The sequence below is a fragment of the Quercus suber genome, unplaced genomic scaffold (genome assembly GCF_002906115.3).
Source record: "Quercus suber isolate HL8 unplaced genomic scaffold, Cork oak 2.0 scaffold_639, whole genome shotgun sequence".
In the NCBI taxonomy this organism is placed as follows: Eukaryota; Viridiplantae; Streptophyta; class Magnoliopsida; order Fagales; family Fagaceae; genus Quercus; species Quercus suber.
The window spans coordinates 449-16,711 of record NW_027070080.1 but is presented as its reverse complement, the minus strand read 5'-3'; the positions used below and the strand labels follow the sequence as shown (position 1 = coordinate 16,711).

The 16,263-nt window shown below is 38.6% G+C and overlaps 1 protein-coding gene across 1 annotated transcript; it reads left to right on the top strand.

Annotated features, from left to right (window-relative positions):
• The first annotated feature begins 516 nt into the window (after positions 1-516).
• On the top strand, positions 517-16,035 carry LOC111996610 (zinc finger CCCH domain-containing protein 19). The gene is given in 11 exon segments (XM_024028594.2): positions 517-1,954; positions 2,048-2,127; positions 5,967-6,154; positions 6,926-6,986; positions 6,989-7,849; positions 7,952-8,079; positions 8,746-8,805; positions 8,887-8,937; positions 12,072-12,142; positions 13,497-13,651; positions 13,805-16,035. Coding segments are annotated over 11 exon segments (4,941 nt in total). The 5' UTR covers positions 517-698; the 3' UTR covers positions 15,835-16,035.
• Positions 16,036-16,263: the final 228 nt, after the last annotated feature.

Below are 16,263 nucleotides of genomic sequence, written 5' to 3'. Positions count from 1 at the left end.
ACTCATGACATGTGTCTTTCACTTCTATACAAGGTATACTTGTTGTGAAAAACATACTACTATATACGTTGAGTGCAGTTTAAAATTTAATAATAAAAATGATAAATTACACATTTTCTTCGTTGTTGTACCATAAATTCCTGGTCTTAATAGTTATATGTTATTATAAAATATAAGTTTTAAATAAGGTAATATCTCCTATAAATGTTAATGCTAAGTAGGTATGGTACATACCAAAATTTTTTAAAAAGTGTGTTTGGTCTAGTAATTTCATGTATTGGTTGGACCTATAGGATGCTAACACGTAACCAATACTTATTACGTGTTTATATTCTATTGATCTAGTGGATAAGTGAACTGAAACCAAACTTTATCCATTATGAAAAATCTATCTAAAATTCGACAAAGCCCAACAACACAGGGCTCATGGACCCTTAAAGTAGGTGAACACCACAAGGCCCAAGGAAAGGCTAGACATTTTGACGAAAGATCTGGACATTTTGATATTTTCACGATCGGGAAACATACAAAAACCCCTCTCTCTCTCTCTTTGCACCTCTTTCTTTTTCCTCTGCGAAACTCTCTTCACTCCTTATGCTTCGGTTTATTTTCAATTTCTGAGTAACGAGAGGAAACGATAAATCCCTAGGGTTTCAATTTCTTTCTAGGGCTTTCAATCTCAATTTCAAGTTTCTCCGATGGAGACGGAGGAAGATGAGGCTTCGAACTTGAATCAACCTTCTCTTCCTCTTCAGGAAGAAGATTCAGCGGCAATCGTATGTGACCCGCTAGAAGCAGAAGGACCTAAGAACTCCGAGCCACAATGGGCACCCGAGCCTGAGAATGAGCCTGAGTCTGAGTCGGCTTCCGAGTCGCACATCGTCGGAGCCAGCGAGTCGCAACAATCGCCACCGTCGCAGGTCGCCGGCGAAGAAGCTTTGGAAGTGGCTGATACGGATTTAGGGACGGGGGAGAAGGTTGTGAGTGACGTAGCGGAGAAGGTGGAGAAGGAGGAGGAGGAGGAGGAGGACCAGGGTGAGTCTAATACTGTGGCTGAGGTGGTGGAGGAGAAGGAGGAGGCTCAGGATGTTGCTGACGTGGCGGTGGAGGAGACGGAAGTGACGGACTTGGCGAAGGAAACGACGAATTTGGCAAGCCCTGCGGCGGAAGATACAGACTTTTTGGGTCCTGTGGTGGCTGAGGAGACTGAGTCGGCAGAGACAGCGGTGGCGGAGGAGACGGACTTGGCAGAGCCAGAGGCGGCTGTGGAGACGGATTTGAAGGAGACAGCTGTGGCTGAGCCAGTGGCGGCGGCAGATGATACAGGTTTGGAGGAGCCAGCAGCGGTTGAGGAGACGGCTTTAGTCGAGCCAACGAGGGTAGAGGAGACGGATTTGGTGGAGCTAGCAGTGGCTGAGGAGACAGATTTGGTGGAGCCAAAGGTGGAAGAGGAGAGCGATGTGGCGGTTGCTGAGACGGATTTGGCAGAGGAAATGGATACAATAGAGCCTGCGGTGGCTGAGGAGACTGAGTTAGTTGCCCCAGTGGATGAGATGGAAGACGCAGAAGTAGAAGCAGAAGCAGTGGAGGAAGCAAATGTTGGGGCTGACTTGACAGAGGAGACGGTAGAGGCTGAGGAGCACTTGGTGGAGGAGGAAGAGGAGGAGGCAATGGAGACAGAGGACAATGTGGCAGAGGAAACCACTGACGCAGAGGAGGCTGAAGCAGCTGAGGAGGAGGTGGAAATGGCGGAGGAGACTACAGAAGCGGAGGAGACAGAGGCAGCTGAGGAAATGGAAGTGGTGGAAGCAGGTAGGACCAGTGGAGGGAAGAGGAAGCGTGGCAAGAGTACTACTCGTGCCGCAGCGGCTAGAGCCTCGACAAGGAAGAGGGTGGAAGAGGACGTTTGTTTCATTTGCTTTGATGGGGGTGACCTTGTGCTTTGTGATCGAAGGTGTGAGATTTATCATTGCCATTTCTCTTTTGTGATATTTTGTTTATGTCCAATTTAATGAGATTTTTTGCAATTTTGATTGTTGATTATTAGGGGATGTCCGAAGGCCTACCATCCTTCTTGTATTAATCGTGATGAGGCGTTCTTTCGAGCCAAGGGTCGATGGAATTGTGGTAGGTTGCTGTTTTGCTCTTTGAATACCCTTTTGTACTTTGAACATGTAATGCTAGATTTTTTGTGATCTTTGAACCCCAGGGCCTAGACTGGGATGAACTTTGGCTGCAATTGTAGTATTGATTGCTTTTTTATGTTTATTAAGTGGAAACTTCTTTCTGCCAAGAGCCTTGTAGCTAGTAGATGAGTGTTTCCAACAGAGACGTCCACGGTTCAAATCCCCCTCCCACATTGTAACTATCGAATTATCAAAAAATGGAAACTTCTTTCTACTTGCAGTCTAGTTTCTGCACTGCATTTGATTTGTGCTAGTAGATAAGTGTTACACAAAATTGAGGACATTCAACACTTCCTATGTTTAGTACTCTTCTGAGTTATTTCCACAAATTAAAATGTATATATATGTATTGAAGTTGTTTTTTTTCTTTTCCTTTTGCAAAAGGTTTGATGTACACAACAGCCGTGGACTGGTGTGATGGAACAGGGAGTTCAATGTATGATTGTTCACCAGCATGCTGTTTAAGTTTTGGAAGCTCGTCAAGTTGGTTATGTGATTGTGAAGTATAATCATTTCTGGTTATGAGTAGGGTTTATGCATTTTTCAAGGTTTGATGTAATTATTTCAACAGGCATTCTCAGGGTTGAAGGTGTGGAAAGGGAAAAGGAGAGGCCTAAAATCAAGATATAAATAAGTAGTAAAGAAGGGTGCAACAAGAGAGAGAGAGAGAGAGAGAGAGAGAGAGAGAGAGAGAGAGAGTAGCCAGCCCAATTGGTTGGGGATGAGGCTTTTTAGATGTATTGAATTAGGATTTACAAGGTTTAGATTACGTGGTTGTCGTGCGATCATCTTTGGCTGACTGAATGTTGGGTCTACTTGATTTTTTCTAGCAAAGGTGGTGAGAAAGGGAGGAGGGGGGGGGGGTATTTGACCTACAATTGAGTGATGTCTTATATATGTGATGTAACAAACTAAATGTTAACAACAACAACAAGAAGAAGAAAAAACAAAGCCGTAGTCCCAAATTTTTGGCGCCAACTATGGATCCTCAACATATTAGTTGGGGTATTTGACCTACAATTGAGTGATGTCTTATATATGTGATGTAACAAACTAAAGACGTAAGAGGATTGTAATTATCAGTTGCAACAGTACCTGTTATGTATTCATCCACCTGAAATTGTATGACCTTTGTCCTATGGGCCGTAAAATTATAGGTCCTTGAATTTTAATGAACAAATGTTAACAACAACAACAACAAGAAGAAGAAAATCAAAGCCGTAGTCCCAAATTTTTGGCGTCAACTATGGATCCTCAACATATTAGTTGGGGTAGGCCATATTTATTCTTTGCCTCCATTCTACTCTATCTAAAGTCATGTTTTATGTTACTCCCGTAATTGTCATGTCATTTTTTTTTTTCACTTTCACTAATGTGCCTTTTGATTTTCCTCTACATTTTTTTGTTCCCTCAACTTGAATATACTCGCACTTTCTTACTAGTTCATTAGTCGTTTTTCTTTGCACATGACCAAACCATCTTAAGTGATTCTTCCTCATCTTGTTATCTATAGGGGCTACCCCTATCTTTAGGCGAATTTTCTCATTTTGAATTATGTCTTTCTATGTATTTTCACATATCCATCTTAGCATTCTTATTTAAGCTACACTCATTTTATGAATATGTTGCTTTTTAATAGCCCAACATTCAGTCCCATAAAACTTAGCTGGCCGTATAACTTTCTTATAAAATTTTCCCTTTAACTTAATTGGTATTCTACTATCACACAACACTCTTGATGCGCTTCTCCACTTCATTCACCTTGCCCTTATCCTATGATTCACATCCTCTTCAATTTCTCCATCTTTATGAATTATCGACCCGAAATATCGAAAGCTATCGCTCTTTTGTATCTCTTGGCCATCAAGTCTTTCTGCTTCTTCGTTTCTATTTCTACTTTTACTAAACTTACATGTACTCCATTTTAGTCCTACTTAATCACCTACTTAATCAAAAGCCTCTAGGCTTTCTAACTTGAGTACTTGACATTAACTCCACTTCTAGTTTCATCCCCTAAAACTGTATCATCTGCAGAAAGCATACACCAAGGGACTTCCTCTTGGATCGATTTAGTGAGCTTATCCATCACTAGTGCAAAAAGATACAGACTTAAAGTTAATCCTTGATGCAAACCTATAGTGATAGGAAACTTCTTCTCACACTAGTTACAGCTCTGTTGTACATATCCTTAATCAACTTAATATATTTCATAGGAACTCATTCTTTTCCAAAACCCATCACATAGCCTCTCTAGGGACCCTATCATTTGCTTTATCTAGATCAATGAACAAATGTTCCCATGTACAAAATATTTCTAATTTATAGCTCCTCTTACACCAAAAATTTTTGTTTAAGTTTATCATGGGTTTCCTTTTTACACCAAGAAAAGGATAAGAACCTGCAATTGGTGTCACATATAGTGCTCAACTAATTACAGGACTAAGTTGATGGGGAACATTACTGCCAGCCTCCTTTGCAGACTTATAAGCAGTGAGGAAGAGCTGGTTTTAATGCTCAAGCTTTGACTTGGGACGTTTCAGATGATGGAGAAAAGTTGGTTTCTAATGCATGGGGGTTTTCTGATTTGACATGCTTAGTCCCTTTGCTTAACATGTTCAATTTGGAGGGAAAGAAATAGTCGTGTTCTTGGTGGTGTGGAGCTGTTTATGGTTGAGTTGAAATCGATGTTGAGGTTGTTGTTTGAGTAGTCTCATGTGTTTAGAACTACTTTCTATGATTTCTTTTGTAGATTTATTGATTTTCCTTCCTTCAAATTTGACTTTTAGGTGAGAACTTTATATACATATTTTGTGTACACGAGGTTTCCTCTTTTATCTAAACAAATTCTTTTCACTTATCTATAATTCTTACTTTACTTATCCCAGAAAAAAAATCTTATAAAATTTAAATAAATTAGTACAAGATATGATTCTTTTGAGGCACATTTGGTTGTCCCATAAGAAGTGATTTGTCCTATTTTCCTTTTGTTTTGGATTTTATATGTAAGTTCATCTTTTGAATGGAGCAATTTATGAAAATATGACCACTAACACACTTTATGGCGGAGGCTTGAAATGGTTCCATTTCACAAAATCATGCTAGTGATATTAAACCAATAATTTGTGTGGTTACATTTTTGTTGTCCTATAGCTGCATCCAACTCAACAGATTCACACCTTAATGTTGTATGTAAATATCGATTTATTTGTATTCAATTTTAATGGGAATTTCATGAGACTTTTAGATCTCTTTTGGTGCCACTATTTTGTGGGAAAAAACATGGGATTTTGAATGATAATGCATACAATTTGGCATTTTCCTTTTTCAAAAAATTGCCTTTTTTATTTTTATTTTTATTTTTTCAAAAGGCAAAAATTGCATTTTGCAGCTCATGGGGTTCTTTTTCAAAAATGCCATTTTGAAAAGCAAAACTCTGTTGTCATATTGCAGTTTTCCACTGCATCAAAACCTTTTACAAACTTTACCAAATGCTCAACTGCATTTTAAAAATCACATTTTCAAAACTCATGTTTTGAAACAATTGACCCAAACGGACACTTAGGCCCATTTGGTACATGTGTTTAAACACACGTTTTCAGTTTTTAAACAATATTACACGTATTTACATACACTTTTTTCATCCACACATATTTTCAAAAAATACAAACAACGTTACTAGAACAACATTACCAAACGGCCCTGTGTAGTAGCTGTGGATTGTATCATTTTTGGTTGCTTAGCTCTATCTAATTGAAGTGTTACCATGTTCATGGATTTTAGGTTGGCACCTGTGTAGTAGCTGTGGGAAGAATGCCAACTATATGTGTTATACATGCACATTTTCCTTGTGCAAGGGGTGCATCAAAGATGCAGTTATCTTATGTGTGAGAGGAAACAAGGGCTTCTGTGAGACATGCATGAAAACAGTGTTGTTAATTGAACACAATCTCCAAGGAAACAAGGATATGGTATGTGTTCTTTGCACTCTCTCTCTCTCTCTTAAATTATTTTTTGTTCTGCCATTTCCTTCAATGGATCATTCTCATTGTTAGGGCTGTGAAAAATTAATAATGTAGCTGTAGTTTAGTTTACTAATGTCTAGTCTTTGGAATTAAAGCATATTTGGCCTTTGTATTTATCCACATTAATGGTTCAATAGGAAGTATGAAGTATCTTCCTTCCCCCCCCCCTATTGACTGTCATGTGTATTTTTGCTGTTGCCTTTTGTCACTGTTTCTGCATTCACCTTGGGTAATGTTGCTCTAGCTGCACTGCATTTTTGTAACTTATTGGACTAGCACATAAGCGGACTAATTGCATTCTAACTTTTAAACTTGAATAGCATGACAAGTACATTGGACTGTTTCCTTAACTGATTATGGCTTTCTGTAATAGACTAGGCATGAAATTTTAGTCTATAAGTGCTATAGAATTTGCATCTTTTTCTCTTGGTGTTTCTCTGGTATGCTTCCTATGCTCTAGGGTTGTGCCCCTTTTTCCACTTTTTTTTTTTTTTTAAAATAAAAAAATTATTACTTTATACCTAAATTATTTGTTGTTTTTCTGTAAGTCTTAATTTTAGATGGGAAACTCATTATATATAATATATATGTGTGTACTGTATTGCTTCAAAGATCATAAGAGCATTTTAGTGTTCTTATTATTACTTTTGTTCTTTTTGTGTTCAGCAGAATTTTTTGGATGTCAAATTTCTTACTGTCTTTCTTGTTCTTATGCAGGGTCAAGTAGATTTTGATGACAAAAGTAGCTGGGAGTATCTCTTCAAAGATTACTGGATAGATTTAAAGAGAGGTTGTCTCTGACTTTGGATGAACTCAATCAAGCTAAAAATCCATGGAAAGGAGGATCTGATGTGCCTACTGGTAAACAGGAATCACCTGATGAACTTTATGATGCTAACAATGATGAGAGGTCAGATTCGGACAGTTCTTCTGATAATATAGAAACCAGTAACTCCAAAAGAAGAAGGGGCAAGAGACGGTTGAAGCCCCGTACCAAGGTATCTAATTCATCAGCCTCAGCTGCAACTGGTTCTGGAGGTCCATCCATGGTTGACAATGCTGAATGGGCATCAAAAGAGCTTTTGGAGTTTGTTATGCATATGAAGAATGGTGACAGATCTGTTTTATCTCAGTTTGATGTACAGGCTCTCTTGCTAGAGTATATAAAGAGAAACAAACTCCGCGATCCTCGTCGCAAAAGTCAGATAATTTGTGATGCAAGGCTTGAAAGTCTGTTTGGGAAACCACGTGTGGGGCATTTTGAAATGTTAAAGCTTCTTGAATCCCACTTTCTCATAAAAGAGGATTCTCAGGCTGATGATCTTCAAGGGAGTGTTGTTGATACTGAAACTAGTCAGCTGGAGACCGATGGGAACTCTGATTCCTTGGTCAAGGCTAGTAAAGATAAGAAACGTAAAACTCGTAAGAAAGGCGATGAGAGGGGACCTCAATCAAATCTTGAAGACTTTGCAGCCATCGATATTCACAACATTAATTTAATTTACTTAAGACGTAATCTAGTGGAGGAACTAATTGAAGATATGGAAAAGTTCCAGGACAAAGTTGTTGGTTCTTTTGTGAGAATAAGGATTTCTGGTAGTGGCCAGAAGCAAGATTTGTATAGGCTGGTCCAAGTTGCAGGTAATTATTTAGATAAATTCTATTGCATGCTATTTTTGATCTGAGCATACAAGGGGAAAAAATCTGGTATATCATAAAGTTTCTTAATGATTTTGTGGACAGGTACATGCAAAGCTGCCGAGCCATATAAAGTTGGTAAAAGGATGACAGATACTTTGCTAGAAATATTAAATTTAAACAAGACAGAGATCATTTCAATTGACATAATCTCAAATCAAGAGTTTACTGAGGTGATTCAGCAAAGAACTTTTCAGCTGTTATTTGTATTTTCCACCTTAGTTTTTGTGATGAGAGAAAAGAGGGATATAGATTCCAATTTACCTTTCCAATGAACATTTTTTAAATTCGACTTTGTTTGGTTTAGTGTCTGTTTGGCTAGCTTATTTTTTGTCTACTTGTTTTACTATTCAGCTTATTTTTGTTACTATTAATGGGTTCCACTGCACTTTTTAATATTATTTATGGGTTCCACTGTACTATTTTAACTAACATTTACCTTTATCTATAGTACTTTCAGCAAAAAGTTTTCAGTTTCAGCAAAATAAACAGACCCCAAACAGACTCTTAATACTGGCATACAATGGATATTAAAGGAACACATGATTTTTCTGGAATCTCCAAATTTGGATGTGGGAATATCCCTCCTCAAGTATGGCAGTGAAAATTTAAATAACCTATTAGTGAATAATACATGTTACAACAAGGGAAATGAGCAGTTTTGTTGGCATACAATGGCTTGTTTACTTGGTTTTGTCCTTTAATTGAAAAAACTTGTGGAGTCCAAATTTCTAGCATATGCAGTCATTGGAAATTATTAGGAGTGAAGATTTGATGTTTTATGTGAATGTTATACCTTTTGTTTAAAGAATCAATTCATTTCATCTTTTTGTCTCTAGGATGAATGCAAGCGTCTACGTCAGAGCATAAAATGTGGATTTATCAACCGGTTGACTGTGGTAATTCTATGCTCTATTTCCAAATTTATGTTTATTAAGCATCTAAACCCTGTGCTGAGAAAGTCAAATGGTTGATTTTAGGGAGACCTTCAGGAAAAAGCAATGGCACTCCAAGAGGCCAGGGTCAAAGATGTAAGTTTGCTTTCTTGTCAACTTTAATTCCCTTAGATTCTTGCTGGTTGTATGTCTATGCTCAATGTTTTAAAACTAGATTAAATTTTCCCACCATATAAGATGTATTGGCATAGGAAAATACTGGGTGAGAAACATTGTAGACACCCTAACCATTTGCCTAGAGATCACGTTTTTTCTACTTACGCTCCATTTGTTTTAATGTAAAATATTTTAAAATGTAAAATATTTTACACATTTTTTTTTTTCGGAAAATATTTTCATTTTACAGTGTGGGTTTGTACCTGAAAATTCATGGTTAAATGAAAAAAAGAAAATCTTTAATTAGAAACAACCAAAACTCAAAATTCTCATCATCCTAAGTTGAATTCTCAAATTTTAATAAGAAACACAGCCATGAATCAAACCTCCCAAACTCAAATTAGCTATAAAAAAAATACAGNCCCCCCCCCCCCCCCCCCCCCCTTCCTATAGATTGATTGAGACCTTGCCTTAATATTTATATAAAATTGATTACTTCAAAGTGATGCAAAATATGTGCTCAATATGTTGGTGCCCCTTGGCTGTTTAATCTGTTTTATTTTGCAAGTTTGCCATGTACTTCAGTGTTTATGATGGTTTATTATTGACTGTCATGTGTATTTTTGCTGTTGCCTTTTGTCACTGTTTCTGCATTCACCTTGGGTAATGTTGCTCTAGCTGCACTGCATTTTTGTAACTTATTGGACTAGCACATAAGCGGACTAATTGCATTCTAACTTTTAAACTTGAATAGCATGACAAGTACATTGGACTGTTTCCTTAACTGATTATGGCTTTCTGTAATAGACTAGGCATGAAATTTTAGTCTATAAGTGCTATAGAATTTGCATCTTTTTCTCTTGGTGTTTCTCTGGTATGAATAAAAAAAATACAGATTTGCAACAAAAAAAAATCAGATATGCAAAAAGCCAAAAAACACAGATTTGCATACCAAAAAAAAAAAAAAAAAAAAGAACTCAAATTTGCATGACACCGGTGAAGATCTACAGAATTTTTTTATGACAGGGCCTAGCAGTAGAGATTTGTACAAAACAAACCCAGATCTACAGGGCTTAGGGGAAAAAAAAAAAGATCAGCAAACACAAATTGCAATTTGCAGTGGAGAGACTGATTTTTGCAACGGCGACAGGGCCTACCGGTGAAGGAGAAGAGCGGCATCTGACAGGGGGTATTGAGCCTTGATTCTCGTGGTTTGTTAGTGGGCTGTTTGAGATCATCCACGTGTAGTGGTCGTGGGACTTGTCACCAGAGATGAGTGGAGGCGGGTGGTGGAGGTGGGTGGTGTTGAAGGTTGTGTTGCTAGTGGGTGCTCCCCCTGTCAGGCTTGGGTGAGAGTTGGGAGTGGCTGGTCTGTGAATGTCATCTCTATGTGTGAGAGATTGTAAAGTATAAAATATTTTACCAAAATTTCAAGCTTAAAATATTTTACTTCTTGCCTTAATTTTACAGTTTGACCGGAAAATATTTTACAGTTGACATGAACACAAACATGGTAAAATGTGTAAAATATTTTCCTGAAATATTTTACTTTGAAACAAATGGAGCGTTAGTAGAAAAGGGATGAGCTCTAGCTCAAACATGTAAGTAAGAATAAGGTGGAGTGGGTGACGTTGAGGGTTCAAGACTAGATGTTCATGTAATTACCGATAAAAAAAGTAAAAAATGGATGGCAAAAAAAGTATTAAGAGTACATGTCTAAACTCCAAGAGATTAATGTTTTTAGAGTTCAGGCGTGTGCCATTTTTGATAAGGTACCCTTTCTCTGGCTGATTTGATTGATTGTTGTAATTTTCAAGCACTTTAGTTTTTTGGTTGTGTCCTTAGCACACAGCCTGTGTGCTTTGGTTTTTTGTGTTACTTTCCTTTTCAATTAATGAAGTATTATTTTTTTATCAAAAAGAAAATTGTGTTTACACATGGTTGAGGTGCCCCCTAGGAGGAAGATTCTAGGAGGTGCACTCTCTCTCTCTCTCTCATAGGAAAATTGTGTGTACTTCCACCCCTACAAGTATGGTGTGGTGGATGAGATCATGGGTTTAAATTCAGGCAGGTGTTGAATTATAATAACTGTGCAAAAAAAAAGGTTTCTTTCATAGCTCTCTCTTGTTGCAATGGGTTGGAGTATAATGATATGGGTTTGGAACAGGTTTAACCAAACTTAATCAAGTTTAGATTTAAACATCTGATTAAGCCTATTGAAAAACACGTAGGAGGTGCATGCTAGGGTTTGGATATCCTTCTAATTGGATTGGGGATAGGCGGGCTCCACTATCCAAATCCTGCCTTTTCCTAGGTTTATCTTTGGGAAGGTGAGAACCAAGACCTAGTGACTTGCACTCACCAAACTCTTCATCTTGTTAGTTATATTATGTCACAGAAATACAGCAAGACCTTGTAACATTTTCATGGTTTGGGATTTAGCAATTGGCATTGGAATGGGTCTATCAACCCCGTTTTTAAGAGGGAAAAAAGTAAATTCAACTTGTGCACTTCCTGGATTGAATCTATGATCTCACTTTCTACAACTTTTTTGTGGGGATGGAGACGCCATTCGATCCTAAGAGGTTTATCCAACCTTAGTTGTGTACTTGTGTTTGTATTTTAACAACCCATCCTACTCAGACTGGATCTATTGGTGGGAGGTGTATGTCAGGTTACAGATATCTTTTAAATAGGACAGGGTGTGGCTTGGTGGGATTCACTTTCCCAAACCTTCCTTATCACCACCCTAGTTTTGCTTTTGACCAGGTCAGAACCAAAGGCCAGTGATTCACCTCCACCAAAATCTTCATCAGGATAGATATTATAGAACATACAATTTTTTTAATATACCTAGTGATATCTGCCAAGCTTACTTCGTAATTAATCCTGAGTGATTAGTTCTTCAACTGTGTCATTTACATCTTTAGAGACAATTTTAACTCATACTCTATTCACTGTTTGAATTGATTCTATTGTGAATTGAATAAATGGCTTGTACATCCCCAATTAATATTTCTTCATGGTTAATATTGCTTTATTGTGTTGATATTAGATAACTTAACATCTAGAAGTTTTTCCTTCTGATGAATTATGCTCTCTATTTAATGCAGTGGCTGGAAACAGAGATAGTGCGACTCAGTCATCTTCGTGATCGAGCTAGTGAAAAAGGGCGTAGGAAGGAATATCCTTTACTCTATAACGCTTTTTTGTTTTCACAGTTTATGCAGTTGGATTGCTTTGTATTACTTTCTATTTCCTAGTGGGCAGTTTCTAATTGCCAAATGAGCTCTAGCTCAAATGGTACCTCTTCTCCTTGAACAACCACCTTGGAGGGTGAGGTGGGTGCATGTGTAACTTGCCAATCATAAAAGAAAAGTTCCTAACATGTAGTAAAATGACTTTAGCATTGTGCATATTTTAGCCTTCTCAAGGAATGACTCAACTGACATTTGATTACTTGCCTATGTGATGAAACTGATCTACTATTTGTTTGAATTTGTTAATATGTAGATATGCTATGATCAAAGTGTAAACTAAAATTTGAAACATTTAATTGAAAAAAAAGAAAAGTTTACATGTTTAAGTCTTTTCAATCATTGAGCTCCGGCTAAAATGTGACCTCCTCTACCTCTAAGAACAAGGTGGAGGGTGAAGTTGTGGGTTCAAAGCTCACTGGGTGTGTGTATGGCTTGCTAATCAGAGGAGTAATTTGAGACTTCTGCTGTCTTTGTTGAGGATCCATAACCAACCCCAAATTTTTTGGACCAAGGCTTTGTTGCTTACGCCTTTGTTGGGCTTACGTATTTACGATCCTATAGGTAATTTTTTTCAGTTTTTCTATTCTTTAGTGGGAGTTCAGAGCAGAATTTGTGATATACTCAAGAGTTTAATTTTAAAAGAATTTTAGTATTTATAAAAAAATAAAATAAAAGAATGCTAAATGAGCTGAATCCCTGGTCTGGCTATGTGGCTTGTCTCCTCTTTGATTGCAAAATTAAAATGGATATTGTTGTAGCTTTACCCTTGGCCCTTGCCACATCCTTTGGAGTAGGGATGTCTGCCTAAGAATTCAAGGAAGATAAGTTCTACTATGTTGAAAATTTTCTTAGGATTTGAAGACTTGGATGGATTCAAATGGTATGAATTAGATTCATTTGAAAGACTAAACATTGTACATAAGCGACTTTTGCTTGGTGATGTTGCCATAGAATCATCTTCTAATTTCACATGTCTGCTCATTTTTTAGCTGGGTATACTTTGTTATTGGGAGTTTGGTATTAACTGATCTTAACTCTTCTGTCTTTTGTCATGTCCTTCATCCCTGAGGTAGAGAGCCCAAATCAGGTATGATGGTTGAAAGATTGGCAAAACCATTTAGAAAGAAAAAAGGTCTCATAAAGCTACAGCATCTTCATCATGCAATCTTTCTCTTTTTGTGTTATTATTTGTAATTTGACGCTCCTTGTGTGTTCCTTTGTAATGGAAATTGCCAATATATCTCAGAATACTTTAAGTTATCCTTGACTTCTTTTCACGCTTAGAGAATGTGTAGAAAAATTGCAGCTCCTCAAGACACCTGAGGAGCGCCAGCGTAGGTTGGAGGAAATTCCTGAAATACATGCTGACCCAAATATGGATCCAAGTTATGAGTCTGAAGAAGATGGAGGTGAAACAGATGATAAGAAACAAGGTCCTCTCATTTTTTAAGTCTTTAATTCAAGTCTTTTCCATTTTTTATTTATTTATACTTCACTTATATATATCTATATATAAAAGTCTTTTTTATCGTTTTTCATTTTTATACGGCAATTACTAAATAGGATTTTGCTTCTGGTGCATGCAGAAACCTACATGAGACCAAGGGGTGCTGGCTTTGGCAGGAGACCAAGGGAACCAGTTTCTCCACAAACAGGAGGTCCTGCATTTAGTGATTCCTGGAGTGGGACAAGGAATTATTCTACCGGGAATAGAGATTTAACCAGGAATATGTCTAATAAAGGGTTCTCTCATAAGGGAGATGATACTACTGGTGTTGGCGAGATATTGAATGAATGGAATCAAGGAAGAGACAGAGAAACTCAGCAAATTAACAGTTGGGAGAAACAAAAAATTGCTGCAAGCTTGGAAATTGATGCTAGTAAGACGCAATCTGCAGTAAAGTCTGAATCAACTTCTGCTGCTGCAGAAGCATCTCTCTCCACCACGGTGGCACAATCTGCCGTCACAATCAATGAAACAGAAAAAATGTGGCATTATAAGGATCCTTCTGGAAAAGTTCAGGGACCATTTTCGATGGTGCAGCTGCGTAAATGGAACAACACTGGATATTTTCCTGTTGATCTGAGGATTTGGAGAATTACTGAGAAGCAAGACAATTCTCTACTTTTGACTGATGCATTGGATGGAAAATTCCAGTTAGACCCACCATTGGTGGATAACAGTTTTCTAAAGGCCCAAGGGGTGCACAATTTAAATCTTCCTTCCTCATATTCCAGTAAACCCCATGGAGCACCCTTGCAGCATGGTATTGAAGGTCAAGTTGGTGAAAGATCAAACTTTGATCAGAATCGTGCTGCTCTTAGTTCACAATCTCCTGCAGGCATGCTGGCTACTTTGTCAGTTGAGGTCCCTAAGATTTCTATTGATGGGCGAAGTTCTAATTATCAAAATGATTCAACAAATCTTCCTTCTCCTACTCCTCAATCTACCACGAGTGCAACAAAGGGGCAACCTTATGAAAACAAGTGGTTCCAAAATCCTATTCAGCCTGCTGATTCTGTCATGGGAGCCGGCTCATTCTCAGCAGGAAATGGAGGACTGCATCCTCCTGCGGCAGTTATCCCCGAGAGTGTATTGCGAGTTTCTGAAAGTAATGGTGCAAGCTCACATCTTGGAGTGACCCCAATACCAAAGCCAGAAAAGAGTATGCTAGCAGGCTCTACAGACACTCTTCAAATGCATGCTCAATCAATAAGTCCTGGTGCTGATATGAAGAATTCTGTCACTAATTTCCAAAATTTGGTTCAGTCTGTGGCTAATAATAATCATCCTGTTGAAACTCAAGGATGGGGGGGTGCTTCATCCCAGAAGGTAGAACCAAATAATCTTGCTAATATGCCTGCACAACCAGCTACTCATGGTCACTGGGGGAATTCTCAATCTGTCCACAATTCTGCAACATCATTCAGCACAGGAAATCCGGTGGGGAATTTCCCCTCAGCAGGCTTCTCAGGCTTGCCTCCATCCGATTCTTGGAGACATCCAGTTCCAGTGAATCAATCAAACATTCAGCCTCCAGCTCCACCCCCACAAACGTGGGGCATGGGTGTTGCTGAGAATCAAACAGCTGGAACAAGACCAGAGAATCAAAATACCAGTTGGGGTCCAATGGCAGGGAATCAGAATATGCCCTGGGGAGGACTAGTTCCAGCAAATGCAAACATGAATTGGGGAGCTTCTGGTCCGGGGCCAGTGCCTGGAAATGCAACTGCGGGATGGGTTGCACCTGTTCAAACACCCGGAAATGCAGGTCCTGGTTGGGTCCCGCCCAATCAAGTTCCACCACCGGTAAATGCGAATCCTGGTTGGGTTGCTTCTGGTCAGGGGCCACCACCTAGAAATGCAAACCCGGGTTGGGCGGCACCCACTGGGAATGCAGGCAACAATGGAGACAGGTTCACAAACCAAAGGGATAGGGTTTCTCATGGTGGAGACTCTGGTCATGGTGGCGGTAAACCTTGGAACAGACAGTCATCATTTGGTGGTGGAGGGGGAGGAGGTTCTAGGCCTTCTTTCAAAGGGCAAAGAGTGTGCAAGTTCCATGAGAGTGGGCACTGCAAGAAGGGAGCCTCATGCGATTATCTGCACCCATAAGTTCTAATTTCGATCACCAAAGCAGTCAATACTGTACAGTTATTTTTCATAAAGAGGTTTTTGACCTAGTATAACCTTTTGTTTCTTTTATGTGTAAAACTAGTTCAGTTTAGAATCTCACCCGATTTTGCTTTGTTCAGTCTCTTAGTGGATGCTTTCCCTGCACTCGGTTAAAAAGTAATGTGAGGTGCTATTTATTTATGATGCAAGTCCTAGTAAAATAATAGGGAATGGATGGAGGTGGTTCTAGATAGGTTATTTGGTTGTTTCCGGCATGTCAACGTGCCTCTCTGATCTTGATTTTAAGTTGACATTTGGATGGATGTGTGCGCGTCTGCTTGTGGGATTTCCTCGCAAAATTTTTGGCCTTAAGCAAATGAAGTGGTTGAATAGGGGGCTCTGAATCAGGATTTTCTTTCCTATACTGTT